Genomic DNA, 15,319 nt, shown 5'->3' with positions numbered 1-15,319 from the left:
TTTCTCAAAGCGCAAACTAACGACTATCATATCTGTTCAACACGTATTTTCAAGTGTATGAGACCAGATCTGGTTTCTTGAGACGAAATCATTTACGGGAGATATTCATCATTTTCTAACCCGGTATCCAAAGATTTTCGTCTGATATCAAAATCGTGCATAGCAATTCACGTGTATCGATCCCGTGTATTCATTTTAGTGTTTCTGCTGCACCAAATAATTATTAGCCAGGCGATGTCGGTGTGTGGTGCACATTAATATTTTCTGTAGAATTAATTGATGTGTATTTTATATAATATTGATATGCTTCTATTGAACAGAGTTAAACATTCGGATATCGTCAGCCTGCTACGCTAATTGACAAAGACATCTTTTGTAATTCTGAGAACAAAGAACAAAATGTGGTTCAAGCATGCATTAGTTACGTAATCACCCTAATCATTTCAGGTTATTCCCTTTTATTAGTACGTATCATTATCATTTGTTCTTGTGCAAATATTGGTGAATAAATATGTTTGCTTGAACTTTTGTACTTGAAATTTTGTACTTTGTTCTTAAAATTGCAAAAAATGACTTAGGTAATTAGCGTAGCAGGTTGTCGATATGTTAATAATGTTTGCGACACGGTAGCCCTATCTTCTCAATACAAGGAAAGTATAATCCCGGATCCCGGGGTGGTCACTCCCATTGTGGCCTGTACACCATCCGCGACAATCAACCCTAAACACGGATTTAACCCTTGGCTAAAACAATACCCTAAACAGGTGTTTTCACACCCTAAACAGGGATTTTATTCCTTGCATCAAATTTCATACCCTAAATTTCATTTCCGCGTATATTAGCAATTGCAATTTTGCTACCCTTTTTTCCAATATTTCATGTTTTGACACCCTAAACGCGTTACGCGCGTATCGTGTTTTACCCACGAAAAACTACCCTTTTTACGTGTTTTCATTATCGCGGATGGTGTACATGCCACAATGGGAGTGACCCCCGGAGTATAATATGTCTTAATACAATTGGGTTGTCACATTAACACGATTTAAAGTTTAGCCCCCACACAAATATCAAAAGGTACACTATCAAAATGTTGTTTAGAAATTTAAACAACCCCGTTAAACTAAAGAACTGAACGTCGATTGAGTCTCCCAATGTGAACAAATCTTTGAATACATAACTTTTTGTTTGTTGTTGTCTCTCGCACTACAATGATCTACATGTATATGTTGCTGCATCAGAATCTTCTCAAACATGGGTTCTTAAAGCCGTCCCCAGTGACCTTCACCATGGACACCCATTTAAATGTCCATGCTTGAATTTAAAGCATAATTGATTTTAAAGGGCAAGGTACTGACCGGCAAGGTTGATTTGTAAGAGCTATTCCGCAAGGTAGCGGACTCAAGGTTCATTTAAGGACAAGGTAGCTGACTCATCTACACGTAGCTGACTTAATGTTATCTGTAACACTGACCTAGTTAAATGATGGTTTCCGTCAATATTTACGGTTATAAGTTTGAGTGACATGCCCGGTAGAGTTCTTAGTGGAAAGGCGGGGATAGCCCCTGGATATGCGTTAGATTTGGTTTATGGATAGCATTGGTTTAAATAGGTTTTTTGGTATAACCTCAGCTAACCTCTCCCTTCCAATGACATAATAATTTCAAAGCATTGTAGCTGGGAATGGCTAATATATTGACTTTTACCCAACAAAGTTGCAGTTTGTTGTAATTCATAGATTATTTCATGCGTAGGTTTAAGAAACGGAAGATACAGTTGCTGCTTATAGGTTATTTTTTTAAAAATAATTTCTCGAGCAACAAAATAATGATACGTATATTAACCTATTTCATCATCATACAAGCGAAGGAAATCTCATGATTTTTGCTATTTTTATGACAAAATTATCACTGAAAATGTTGGAAAATACAAGAAAATAAAATGTATCAACCCGCAAGAAAATTGAACGCATCCGAAAGTAATGCGAGTAGTACGCGGAGTGCGCGCTATTGCATTATTACATTGTGATTGCCTTCCAAGCCGATCAAGTCCGACTTTCAACCCTGTCACTGTATGGAAAGCACCCCGATAGTGATGCCACCTGCGTGTACCCGAAGTAGTAAGCTGTAGTATGAGCTGTTCGTTGTGGCTATAAACGGCAGTGAACTCTAGCAAACTGACGAAGACGTCGCTGATGATGGTTTCGTGTAAGCAAGGGTTTCAATAGTAGTCTTCTAGTAGGATATGATCAAGCGATTGTTCACCAGAGCTCTCGATTATGTCGATACACGCTTGACATTTTGCTACTCAGTCTTCAGAGTTGAAGTAGTCTTTCTACAGCCAACCAGATTATTAACCAGATTAGTTAACGATCTACTCGTCTTCTGCAACCATAATGCACCGCAATATGCTAACCCTAACCCTAAATCGTAACCCTAGCCCTAGAGGTGAGGTTAGGTGTATTGCGGCGCATTACAGTTGCAGCGGCCGGCCCATTAATGGTTGCAGAAATAAATTAAGCGCCTGGTGCGTGGGCTGGGATCTTGGATCAGGATCTTGTTGTCCTCTACCTGCATGGTGCTGCACAGTGGCATCGCCCCGATATCTTCATGGCAGAAATCGCCATGGTAGGTTGAATCCACCGCCACGCATATCCATTTTATATCGACCTGTTTAATAGTTTTGTGTCGCATCATGGGCCGAAGGACATCTGACTAAGGCTACTGACAATAGCCCCGATTAGCCCGGTTACTGTCCTCGCTGTGTGTTAGTCGAGCATGGTACACCATAGGTCATATGGTTTTAGACTACCTTCACGATTGGCCTATACACTGCGCTATATAATTCGGCACATATAAATCAAAATTATTGTCAGTTTTTGACTCAAGACGCAAGCTAGTATCTCAAAGCGCAAACTAACGACTATCAAATCTGTTACAAATATATATTCAAGTGCAAGGAACCACATCTGGTTTCTTTATACGAAATCATTTACGGGAGATATTCATCATTTTCAAACCCGGGATCCAAAGATTTATCGTCTGAATATCAATCGTGCATAGCACATCCACGTGTATCGATCCCGTGTATTCATTTCAGTGTCTCTTGCTGTATAGTGTAATTTATTATTAACCGGGCGATGTCAGTGTGTGCTGTACTGCCGGGCAATGGCCATCGAGACAATTTCAAAGACAATATTGTTCAGGGCTACAAAGAAACAATTAGCACTCAAAAACAATAGCCAACAAGAAGAAGGAAATTAAGTGTAAAACTTACTATATACGGCAGTTTAGTTGGGAGACTAGGGGTCTTTTTATCTTTTCACTTTCCGTAAGTCTATTGTTCAGATACGAAAACGCAAGGGATTCAGTAAGTTTGCTGTAATCTGACTTCATTATTAACTTTGAAGAACCAATCAGCTTATTTCAATAGGGGCGGATGCCTATGTCAATTAAAAGCGGGAGAGACAAGATTATGAAACACCGGTGTTAACACTGGTGTTTTTAATGGTCTAACGCCCTCTCGTCTTTGACAATTTTAAATTGATCTACATTAATTTGACAAAATGCATGCCAATCCGAATGACAAAGTCCAATTTTGTCTATAAAAACGTTGAAAATAAGCCCTTAAATCACAAAAGGTCCGCTTATGAGCCTGTCGCACCCCAATGCACCTGTGCAGGGCCACAGTGTCGGCCTTCCCTCGTATCAATCTCCCTATTTTGCTTCCTCCTGCTTGCTTCCCCGGTCCCTACTCTCTCCTCTCGAGTTATTCTCTTTCTAGTCTTTCCGTCTCTCCCTCTCCTCTCTTTCTTCCTCACCCCCTCCCACTCTCACTTGTTCAGTCTCAATTGTATCTCCCTCCCTCCCCCTCCCGAAATTTATCCCCTGGAATTTATCAGTATGATCCATGACTGAAAATAAGCTCTGCTAAAATAAACATTTAAAATAAACCCAAGTCTTGCATATAGGCCCAACCAATTATCAGATTAGCTTGCCATTGCAACGAATGAATAGAATAAATTATCTTTGCTCCAATGCAATTCTTTTGTATTGCATTTCAATATAGAACCGGGTATAGAACATAATTACCAAATCGCCACTTGTACGTGCCTCATTGGGAGATATTTGGCTATTTCAGACGCTCGTTTCATCGCCAATATGAAAGACTTTTGCTTATAACTTGGCAACATGGTTAGTATATATTTCAATGCAAGACTATTTTTACGAGCTACTTACACCTAGGCGTAAGTGCATGTACACCAAACACAAGTCAATTGAAGCCGTACCGCGAATTTAGGACCGTAAAATTTAGACTCTTCTTTTGTCTAGATTAGCACCCAACCTCTCATCTCAAGGTTTTATGTCAAAAATTAACATAACTTACTGAAACGAAAACTGAAATTCACGAACTTCAAATTATTAGTAACTAACAAAAGGATTGGTCACACCTGGGAGGCTACCACTTCAGAATAACAATGACTTACAAAAACGGAAACTTAAAAGCTAAAACGACGGTAGGTTGCAACCTGAATAAGCCTAGTATTTGGTCAGTGGTTCTTACTTAGGTTTTTTTTTAAATTTTGAAGCCTAGGCCCATATGGCTAGCAAGCGGAGCGTTAATACTGAAAGTATACTGAATAAAACCTGGCCCTTTAAATCTCATCGAAGCAGAAAACAACGATGGACAAAAAGTTCACAAGTTCATGCATGACTTACCACAGATGTAAACAAACTGTCTGAATGGCAGGATCTTTTTTTGGAAATTCGCTCAATAGATGTTGGATGTTGATGATGATGATGATGATAATAATAATAATAATAACACTAATAATGATAATAATAATAATAATAATAATAATAATAATAATAATAATAATAATAATAATAATAATAATAATATAATAATAATAATAATAATAATAATAATAATAATAATAACAAATCTTTGAAATAATATAGGTTGTCAAGCAGTAGCCTACAACCATGGCCAAAATGTGTTGGGACACTTACGGAAAACGTACACTATATTATGGCCGTATTTCCCTTATCTTTAACGTGATAAAGTGGAGGTTTCTACAGTGTCAAGCCTAAACCCTTTTCTAACACCCCAACCCTCCCCCTTCCCCACCAATCAATGTTGGGTGCCACTAGGCGCGCGTGACCAAAAAAGTAGGATTCAACATTGACCGGGGTGTCAAAAACCGTCCCAACATTTATGGCCAGCATTGTAGTTGCAATTATTGTGAACTTGAAGTTCCAATCATTGAACAGTTTCAAAAGAAAACAAGTCAAAACAAGATAAATTATACACTAGGTTACACATGCTCATCCGTAATGACACAGTTATTTAACCCCAACTTGAGGTCAAATATTGAATGGAGGATTATACCGTACTGAACTGTGTCATCAAATATGAGATCATTGTGGTGCAGAGTGTTAGTAAACAAGTAACAGATTTGACCTTGAATAAAAATTGTCATTTACTTCAATATTAAGGCGAAGAAATAAAATGAATTATAATGATAACCAAGTCTACAACACAGAGCGAAAGTTCACTTATATTTTTATGACAACAAACGCTCTAAAGCTCTTTAATCAAATTTGAATTTAGGAAACTACTACCTATATTTAAGTTATGATATGATTCATACAACTATTAGCTGAGGTAAAATAATTGGGATATGTATGTCAACTAACCTATTAGTACAAATCCCAGACCAATGACCTTCCGTTATTGTCAGTTGGCTATTCTAGTTCAAATCCATACACCCCCATAAAATACATGACCTTAATATTCCACAGAGGGAATGTGAATTTCAAATAGGCCTACCATTTGAAATCTGCAATGGATTTCAACTGGAAACTAGTCCATTCCAGTTCTAAACCATTAACCAATCTATTGTAAAGATGACCCTTCCAATCACCATGGTGAAGCGTAACACTTCGTTGCTTCTGCTCTGGGTCAGAGCTCTGGCTCTGGCTTTATAGTATTAAAATGAAAAAATAAATTATGTTCTTTCAAGTGCTTTCCTGATGATGAAACAATTGGTATTAATAAACTGGCGATGGCTCGTCGTGCCTCCGTAAGAAAACCGCCAGTTGACACAGGCTATGCCTGGGTTGTCCTTACAAGCTGCTGTGTCATGCGGATACTACTCGATGGATTCTGGTCAAGCTTGGGAATACTGTTTGTTAATTGGGAAGAGGACTTCGGTGTTACTTCTTCTAAGACGTCGCTGATTGGTTCAATTTACATTTTGAATTTGTCCGCAGCGGGTAAGTAAAATAACGCTTTCATTTTGACTTGAAAGCGAAAACATGATTAGTATAGTCAATTCGGGATTCCACTAGATAGTGACGTCAGTATTAAAACGCATGCGCGGAATTAAAGAACTGGCGCGTTTACATGCGATATCAAAGTACCTACACTCAGCAAGTTGCTAGGGCGATTCACTGTATGTTGTTAAGCAAAGTTAATCCGATTACATTCACTAGTGCAAATTATATACCACTTTTTAAACCAGGAGATCGGAATATTTATATGCTCTGTATGGGTTTTTTTAAATAAGTAATTGAAAGTAATTGTAAAAAGGCATAGTTCAAATTTGTGCCGGGAAATTTTCATTCCGTGAAAAAAATCATCGCAATCGGTGCAAATATGCCATAACTTCATACATGTAAATATTACTTTCGTATCGAAAAACAGTGTCCCAAACTGGCTGGTAATACTTTCAATTGTATTAATTTCTAAAGCTCGGTCCCCTTTAACATTTCTTATGTAGTTAAAGGGTACATTTGTGCATATGTATTCCGCATTTCAACTCTGTACGGTCTTGCAAACGCATTTTGTTGCAGAATCTAGTATCTCTATGGCAGATGATACTACGAATTTGGGTAAATCAAAATTACACACGACACAAAAGGTCGACTAATCTTGTGTGACCAAGCGGGGTATGCACGCTCTCGGCTGCATACAGGGTGTCAAAAAAAAAATTCTGAAAAGTTGATCAAATATATTCTGATATGTAAAGAAACCTTAAGTCGTTAGCTTTAATAAACCAAAACAATTATATCAATCGGCTCAAAACTTTTGAAGATATGCTCTTTTAAAGAAATGTAACCGTTTGGCTACTTCAAAGATTGAAAAGGAGTACACATACCATGCATGAATATCAAACATTCCTCAATGATAACTTTATAAAATAACTTTATTTATGGAATGGGCTTTACCGGTGGGTTTATGGGCAATGGATTTTGTTAATAGTGTCATTAATTTGTGGATAAAATGGATGCCGAATGGGACTTCTTTTGCTTTACTTGCAATTACTTATTTTTTCTTGCTTATTTATCTTATTTATGCCTTTTTGTTTTATTATGTTTCTTACTTTTTTACTTTGTTGTTTCTTGCTTTCTTTTTTCATTTACAACATAAGTCATTTCTCTTTTTAGGATAAAAGGTAGCCCTAAAAGGCTGTTTGGTTTGTCTTTGGTTCTTCTGAAGTGAGTTTACTGTGCTGCTCTGCCCTCTACCTGGTTGCCTCCTTGGCGAATACAGGTTTCAGCCCTGGTCCTCATTGCATCAATTGCGTTGCGTACCAACCTTGTGAGCCGGATACTTGTGAATGCATTCAGTAATACGTTTGCGAAGATCTTGGATTTTGCAACAAAGGAAAAAAAAAGTGGTGTGAGGTCTGGTGATCGTGCAGGCCACTCCACAGCATGAGCCATCCCAACCACTCTGTTTGCTATCCGTGGACAGAGTGAAACACGGGTACTTTTATTCAAAAGGGCATATCTTCAAAAGTTGTGAGCCGATTGAAATAATTGTTTTGATTTATTAAAGCTAACGATGAAAGGTTTCTTTACGTACCAAAATATATTCAATCAACTTTTCAACTATAGGCGAAAAAGAGGGCGCAATGAGGGGCCTCTTTTTTCTGGGACACCCTGTACTATAGGAGCTTCTTATAGGCATTGTAAACAATGGTCTTTTTAACACTTTTTTACTAACTGAATATATTTGAGAATATTTTAAAAATAAATTTGCCAAAAAACAATCGTCATATAATTATATCACCAGAATTTCCCGCTTTTAGGAATGAATATGATATTTAGCATATCTGACCGTTCGTTTGATTTCCATGTAAAATAAGGGTTGTTTAGCGATTTGTTGTGCACCTTGCTCAAATTTTAATAAGTTTTGACCAACTTACTTGATTTCAGCAGTTAGGCAACTTACTGCAATTGTGTTTGAAAAATTGGGCAATTTACAAATAGACAAACACCTTCAGTGATTAATAAAATTGTTTCAATCAAAAACATTCCATTTTGTGAAATTATCAGTTGTTTTGTCACTTGTCTTCACACTGGTTCATCTGCATCGACAAGCTCATATGTGACCATACAGCATGAATGAGCCGTAAATTCCCTAAATTGTATTCTGAGTTATAGGGTAAAATGTGTATGAAGGTCGTATTCATCTGTAACTCAAGCTGGCGCGACATCTATCTCATTTTGTTAGTCAAACACCAATCAATAATCCTATTGTCGAAGCTTCTACCTTAGATGGCTATAGAATTTTTAATAGCTCTGGTCTTTGTTTGCTTTGGCTAAATCCTGTTCAAGTTGTGGGTTACCAGACATGCATTTTGTATAGGTATGTATAACCAACAATAACAAGGAGAGAGCTTTCTTAAACCTCGTTGACTTGGAGATGATTTGAATTGACCGCCAATTATGACTGGTTGATATTTATTGCCAGCAATGTGGAAAAAGAGACACATGTAGAAACGCAAAAAGCTACCATTTTGTTGAAGGAGCAAAGTTTAACAAACCATAACCCCGATTCTGGATATCGTTTGAAGTTAAATGATTACCATTTTAAAGCTTATGATATATATTTTCTAAACACGAAATAAAACAAAATTGACCGGAGGAGGAATTTACGGCTCATTCGCCGTGAACGGTCACATATGGTAAGTAACACGTCGTCGCAACATTAGCATATCATTATCTTTAAGCACACTGATCCACTTGAAGAATCATCACATGCTTCCAACATGGAATGGCCAATTCAATCATATTATATTAATCATGTTGGATTAATGATCCAAAACAATACAAATACTGTAAACGCTCGCCCAATCATGCAAATGGCGCACCTGGGCTCCTTTGCCTTGGGGTAAATTTCACGTACAAATAAAGAGCTCCCCTCCTCTTAAAATCCCAACAAGAATTAAGGGTATGTGCCCTTATTTGCTTGTGGTATTTTTTTTATGGGAGGACACTTTTAGTTTGTGTCTAAAATTCCAGTTATATCAAGGGAGCCCATAGCGCCATTAGGCGAACGTTTACGGTATATAAATTACCAAAACGTTTGATAATAATACTTTAAATTTGCTCAGATTCATAAATACCGTACAAAAATTCAACTGTGGTAAAAATCAAATAAACATAATGTAGTAGTTCATCTACTGATCAGCAAACTGTAAATTATGTGCTGTGATTAGTTGTCGTAAGTGTTGCGTAAAACTGTTTTAAGAAATACATAACTTTCCGTAAGAATTGAGTGGTGGTATCAATTAGATAACGCGATAGATGAAACTGACGTCATCAGTTTGTGCGATTGTGCGATGGTTGCGATCCTTTTGTTTCAACCATGTGATACCCCGATGTTCAAGACAACCACCATTATTGTGTAAAGTGACTGGTTTACAGGTACTTTTCTGTGAAGGCACATCAACTTTAAACATGCTAAACACAATATAAAACCTGCATCAACTTCTCTCTTTTGTACCAAATTAGTAAAACTGGGAAGTCCGCCCAGTTCAACTAAAGGATCATTCTGTCACGTTCATTTTATTTTAGCCGCAGGTGTTTTTTTGGTATTAAGCAATGTAGTGAGCACTATGATCCCGAGAGAACTGGGGCATCATGCAGTTATTGTTAACAACATGTATGCACACAACACAGGGGCACTCACAATAGGCAATTGACCCGTACTGGTAGCGCTGTGTTGTAGATATAGGAGACGAACTAGTTAGCGTCATATATCAAAAAGTATAAAATCTATGATTTTAGTACTTTCTCTATGTTTCAATTAATTATTCTTTTCAAAATATCTGAATTTTTAACCCGGTATATGCTTTAATAACGGGTGACCATACATTTGAATGAGAAAGGAAATCTACATCTTATCCAAACTCCCGTGTTAATCCAATGGACATTTTGCTTCACCGGGCCGCCCTGATTTGGTCGCATTTGCAAGAGGGGTGCTACGAAACCGTAATAGATACAAATTTAGTACTTTCTGTCAATCAAGTATGGTTTATTCTCTACATGTCAATCTTTAAATTATTAGCATAGTCCTTATAATAACGTGGGACCGCCTTGATAAGTAAATGATAGCAAACCAGTGAAAAATACCCCAAAACCCAGTCAGTGGAGCTCCGCCCGTACATGTCAATAGCGTCAGTATCGATTGGATTAGTCGACCGTAGCGGACAATTCGATCGCTCATTGGATTAATATTATCACGTGGTAAGAAATTTGCATTGGACACTCGATTACTATAATGGTTTAGCACTGCATATTTCGGTTTAATCTTCACTAAGCGGGTTTATGGCTGAAAAGGTCACGGTGAATTTGCCGTGGACAAAACTACACTATGGATTTCCCAATTATACGACTTCTTAAATAGATCTGAGTTTGTTGTTGAATCATCTTGATTACATGAGAGGAGGTTCCTATCTTTCATGAAATAAGCTTTTGTCATGTAAAGAACGTTAAAAGATAAATTACGCAGGGCACATCACACACATACAACATTAATCGAAATGGCAAAACGCACACAAAACCTCACATTCTGCATGTATTCTATCTGTCATACAGTAAACTGTCCTGCATAAGATGTGTTCTTTTTTTTATCACTCCCATAGCTCCAGTGTCTTCTGCTATGGTGAGTCGGCTATCCTATCGATCGGTCGTTGTAGGAGCTGGTTTGGCGTCATTCATCTGCTGTTTTGCTGCAAGTTTTGTCACCCAATTCTGGCATTTGTATATTATATTGGCAATGTTAAGTGAGTAGTTATGATAATATTGATATAAACAATTATGATACTTTTAAATTGAATGTAGCATATTTACAATCTTTAAACAGGTAGAAACAGAATACATTGGTTACTTAAATCAATGTATCAATCACACAGCTCTTTTCAGAGTTACCATTTTGAACGAATATTAATATAGAATGGGGAAAAACACGACAATCAGATAGGAGAAACAAGTCAAGCTGAACAGAGACGGGGGCTGGGATCTTCACATAATTTATGACTATCTTCTAGGAACACCTAAATCATTCAAGTGTAAAGAAGACAGTCATTCAGTCTTAAAGTTGATTTATTTATTTAATATTTATTTCTTATTTAACCTGGGGTGACCAATCAATGCACTGGCACTGATCTCCCTTGGTTCCCAGGTGAAAAAGTTTTTCTACGATCGTAGATTATTTTCAAATATTTATATGTAACCTTTTGGGGGGGGGGCACCAGGTATAATGATTTTATTATCAAAATTATACTTTTTCGTAGGGGAAAATAGTCACGTTGAATAAACGGCGTGAAGAAGTACAAAGTACGTCATAGGGACGTTAAAAGAAGAAGTTTGTGTCAATGATGCAAATCGCAACCTCTTTAATACGGGGAGATCTCACAAGCAAATCAATGGACAATCTGCGCGTACACCGCACGTATAAATGAGGACTTAATATTCACACCTCACTGTAGCTTTATTATTACGATTTTTTACAAAACAAAAATAAACATATTAATAGTAGTTGGAGTTACAATCGTATGTGCAATACCATGATTCTATATAACATAATTATATTGTAAAACGGACACAATATATGCATTTTCTGCTTAAATATTAGCGACTTCGCTCCGCCACATCCTTCACACTACGATACTCGCACATACCGTCGGCAGAGAACAATAAAAACTGCCGACCAGTGTATAATATGACGTCAAAATGTTACCTGACGAACTTAATTAAGTTTTCACCTTTTGCATATTTTTTTTCATAGGCATCGGCATGGGTTTTTCATATGCAGTCTCGTATTCCTGCTTCATTTCTTACTTCGACCAACATCTTGCGTTTGCTTATATGATTAGTAGTGCTTCTAGCGGGATAGGCTATCTTTCTATGCCACCCTTGATGGAATTTCTTATAAGTCATTACACATGGAAAGGAGCTTTGCAAATAACATCAGCAATCCTGGCAAATATTTGTGTCTGTGGAGTATTACTGCGACCATCGCCGTCAAATACAATGTCAACCACGAGGAGAGAAAAACAAAGTTATATTGAGTGTAAAGCACTTTCAAAAAGCGATTCCTCTGTGAGAACAAGCTGTCTGATGTTTCTTCACGACGTTACGGCAGATTTTGACTTAAGTCTTTTTCGCAACGTACGATTTCTATTTCAAGGTATAATTGGCGGAACATTCGTTGGTGCAATGAACACATTTGGTGTCTATCTCATTCCGTATGCAATCAGAATTGGTATATCAGATTCTAAAGCTTCTTTACTTATGTTAGTGTACGGTGTACTTATCGTAGCGACGAGAATTTCACCAATAGCCTGGATTGTTGACGAGAAAATTATATCCGCTCCAACTTTAGCGGGAATAGCAAATCTTGTTCTCGGGTCCATAATGATCGTCACGCCTTTCGTTAGTATCTTTGTACATCTTGTAGCAGTGTGTGTAGTGTATGGACTCTCGCAAGGTGTAGCAGGGTGCATGGTAACCATTGTCATTGCCGCAACACCGGGAGTGAAGGAAAAGGCTAGAGGGGCCATTGCCTGGCATATTATTGCATATGGCTTAGGCTGCCTGACATCTGTATTTCTTGCTGGTAAGTTGGATAATCTGAGTTTCATGAAATCGATAGAGTATGCTATAATTAATTTTACAGTGTAATTCAAAGCCAGGAAAGTTGACAAGAAGTGGCAGAAGAATAAAGACGAAGAAACTAAGGCAGACATCAAACACAAAAACAAACAATGACGCTGTATAATTTGTCTGTAATTTTTTTCTATGCAGGATTTTTATATGATATAACGGGAACTTACCAATATTCATTTGTTCTGTGTGGTGTTTTGATTATCATCGATGGAATCATTTTACTATGTGATCCTTTTTTGACTCGTTGGCAAGCTCGACTGGAGAGACATCGTGAAGAGGGTTTAATATCCAAAGGAAAAGATGGGTTCACGAGCTTATCATCAAGAAGAGATGTGGGAATAGCTTCGGTTTGACAGTATTAAAACATTATACGTGAAGGATGGTAACTTTATCGCCATGTCGCTAGCCACGTCCGAAAGCACGTCCGTTTATAGGATTGTTATTGGTCGCCCAGATCTGGTGATGATTTAAATCTTCTGGGCACTTCAATTACCACCGTAACTACAGCGTACACAACTATCTGTGCAATGTGCTGCGCCTTGTGTTGGCGCGAAAGTTTAACGCTCACTTGGTGAGACGTACTTCCATGCTTGGTGCTTGCGGTTAGATTGGATTGATAACAAAATGGATTGCGAGTATGATTGATTGTGTGTGTTAGGGGAACAGTCCTGCTCAAAATTCAAAGTACATGGTCGATTTTTACTCGGGGTTCAGGCCGTGCCGTTTGAGGCGAGCGATCGCTCTCCTCGCCACCGCTCGCCAAACTCGATTTCTAGTGAGCGTTTTTCTACTCGCCATAGACACTAAATACCACTCGCTGCAAATCTCCCAAAATTAGCCATCGAATCAGAAAATCACAAATTTTAGCGCGCTCCGCGCCCATTTCAACATAAATACATCGATACCGAAGCTCTACTTATATACTAGTATAGTACTAGTATACCCAAATAAGTGGTGAAAATTCGACCACTCGCTTAGCATCATGCTAGCAAGTGATTAACCACTCGCCTTTAAAATCTAGACGGCAAGGCCTGGGGTTTTGTGATCAATAAACTTGTAGATCTCAAAATCAGACTTGTTCAATTTATGTGAGCCCTCATTATAATTATACCAAAATATGTAGAATTCGATAACACATGTAGATCTGTCCATTGATGATCATAAATTAGCTGTTGTTGAGAAGGTTAAACTAATGGGTGTTATGATCCAAAACAATTTATGTTGGGATGAACAAGTTGATTCCATGTATGCGAAGGCCAATCGTAAACTCTTCATGCTCCGTAAACTGAAGGAAGCATCTCTCTCACCCGAGGAGTTGTTATTGGTGTACAAGGAGTACATCCGCACTGTTTTAGTGTATGCCGCCCACTTTGGCATTCTGGTCTTACTCATAATCAGGTGGCCCAGCTTGAGAAAATTCAAAGACGTGTTTGCAAATACATCCTTGGTAGAAAGTATACTACCTATGCAGATTCCTTAGCTACTCTTGAACTTCATTCGTTGTCTGAGAGGAGACAAAACATCTGCAAGGAATTTGCCCTGAAAGCAAGCACGTCTGTGAGGTTCTCACCCTGGTTTCCACCTAGTAACTGACTCTCAGAAGACAACAAAAATTTGACTCATTTAGATGTAGGACCAGCAGATTTCAAAATAGTCCCCTACCCTTTCTCACCAACATCCTAAAGGCAATGTAGTTTGTTTTTTCTTGCCAGTCATTTTTTGACATTGTTCCAAATAGCTCCAAATCCAGTCAAGTGCAATTATAATGTTTGAGTGTTTTAATTATAATGTATGTATTTTTCATAATGCTATTTTTTATGTAAATATCATGCAATTCAGCCGTTGGCTGCTATGTGATTTGTAATAAATATACAATATATACAATGCGTGCACTTTATTTTTACTGTCACTAATTGTACAAACCATTTTCTATTACCATTTATTAAATACTTTACTTGTGATAAACATCTGTATAATTTCGAGTTCAACTGAATGCGTTCATCATGATTAATAATATATCATTGAAAGTTTCCCCATGACGTATACATGGTATACTATGGTCAATCCAAACACAGAACACATATAAAGTAGACAAATAATTACAGGAATACCTGTAGCATCAGAAAAAGTCGACAACAAAATCTTTTGCCATGAAGTGCTGAAAAGCAGGATTAATTTTCTTCATTCATCAGAGAGCCAAAATATATCAATATGGTCATTCATCATTTACTGTTCAAAGCAATATTATTTGGCGATGACAATGAAACTTTTTGTTGTGGGGGTACTGTACCCCTGGTCAATTTTGTGCCTATTTTTGCATTTTTCTCAAAAATTAAAGTGCATTGGTGACAAGTAAG

General features: G+C 37.6%; 1 protein-coding gene across 1 annotated transcript; it reads left to right on the top strand.

Moving 5' to 3' along the window:
• The first annotated feature begins 10,819 nt into the window (after positions 1-10,819).
• Positions 10,820-14,797, top strand: LOC140156300 (monocarboxylate transporter 12-like). The gene is made up of 3 exons (XM_072179280.1): positions 10,820-11,077; positions 12,082-12,912; positions 13,101-14,797. Exons 1-3 carry the CDS (start codon positions 10,954-10,956, stop codon positions 13,313-13,315), a joined length of 1,170 nt encoding a protein of 389 aa, XP_072035381.1. The 5' UTR covers positions 10,820-10,953; the 3' UTR covers positions 13,316-14,797.
• The last annotated feature ends 522 nt before the right edge of the window (positions 14,798-15,319 follow it).

The sequence above is a fragment of the Amphiura filiformis genome, chromosome 7, assembly GCF_039555335.1.
Source record: "Amphiura filiformis chromosome 7, Afil_fr2py, whole genome shotgun sequence".
Classification (NCBI taxonomy): Eukaryota; Metazoa; Echinodermata; class Ophiuroidea; order Amphilepidida; family Amphiuridae; genus Amphiura; species Amphiura filiformis.
This window is presented reverse-complemented; position numbering and strand designations above follow the sequence as displayed.

Coding starts and splice junctions, on each gene's coding strand:
- LOC140156300 (XM_072179280.1), top strand. CDS start 10,954: ATGGTGAGTCGGCTATCCTATCGATCGGTCGTTGTAGGAGCTGGTTTG. Junction 11,078..12,081: donor TATTATATTGGCAATGTTAA/GTGAGTAGTTAT, acceptor TTTTTTTCATAG/GCATCGGCATGGGTTTTTCA. Junction 12,913..13,100: donor GACATCTGTATTTCTTGCTG/GTAAGTTGGATA, acceptor TTTTCTATGCAG/GATTTTTATATGATATAACG.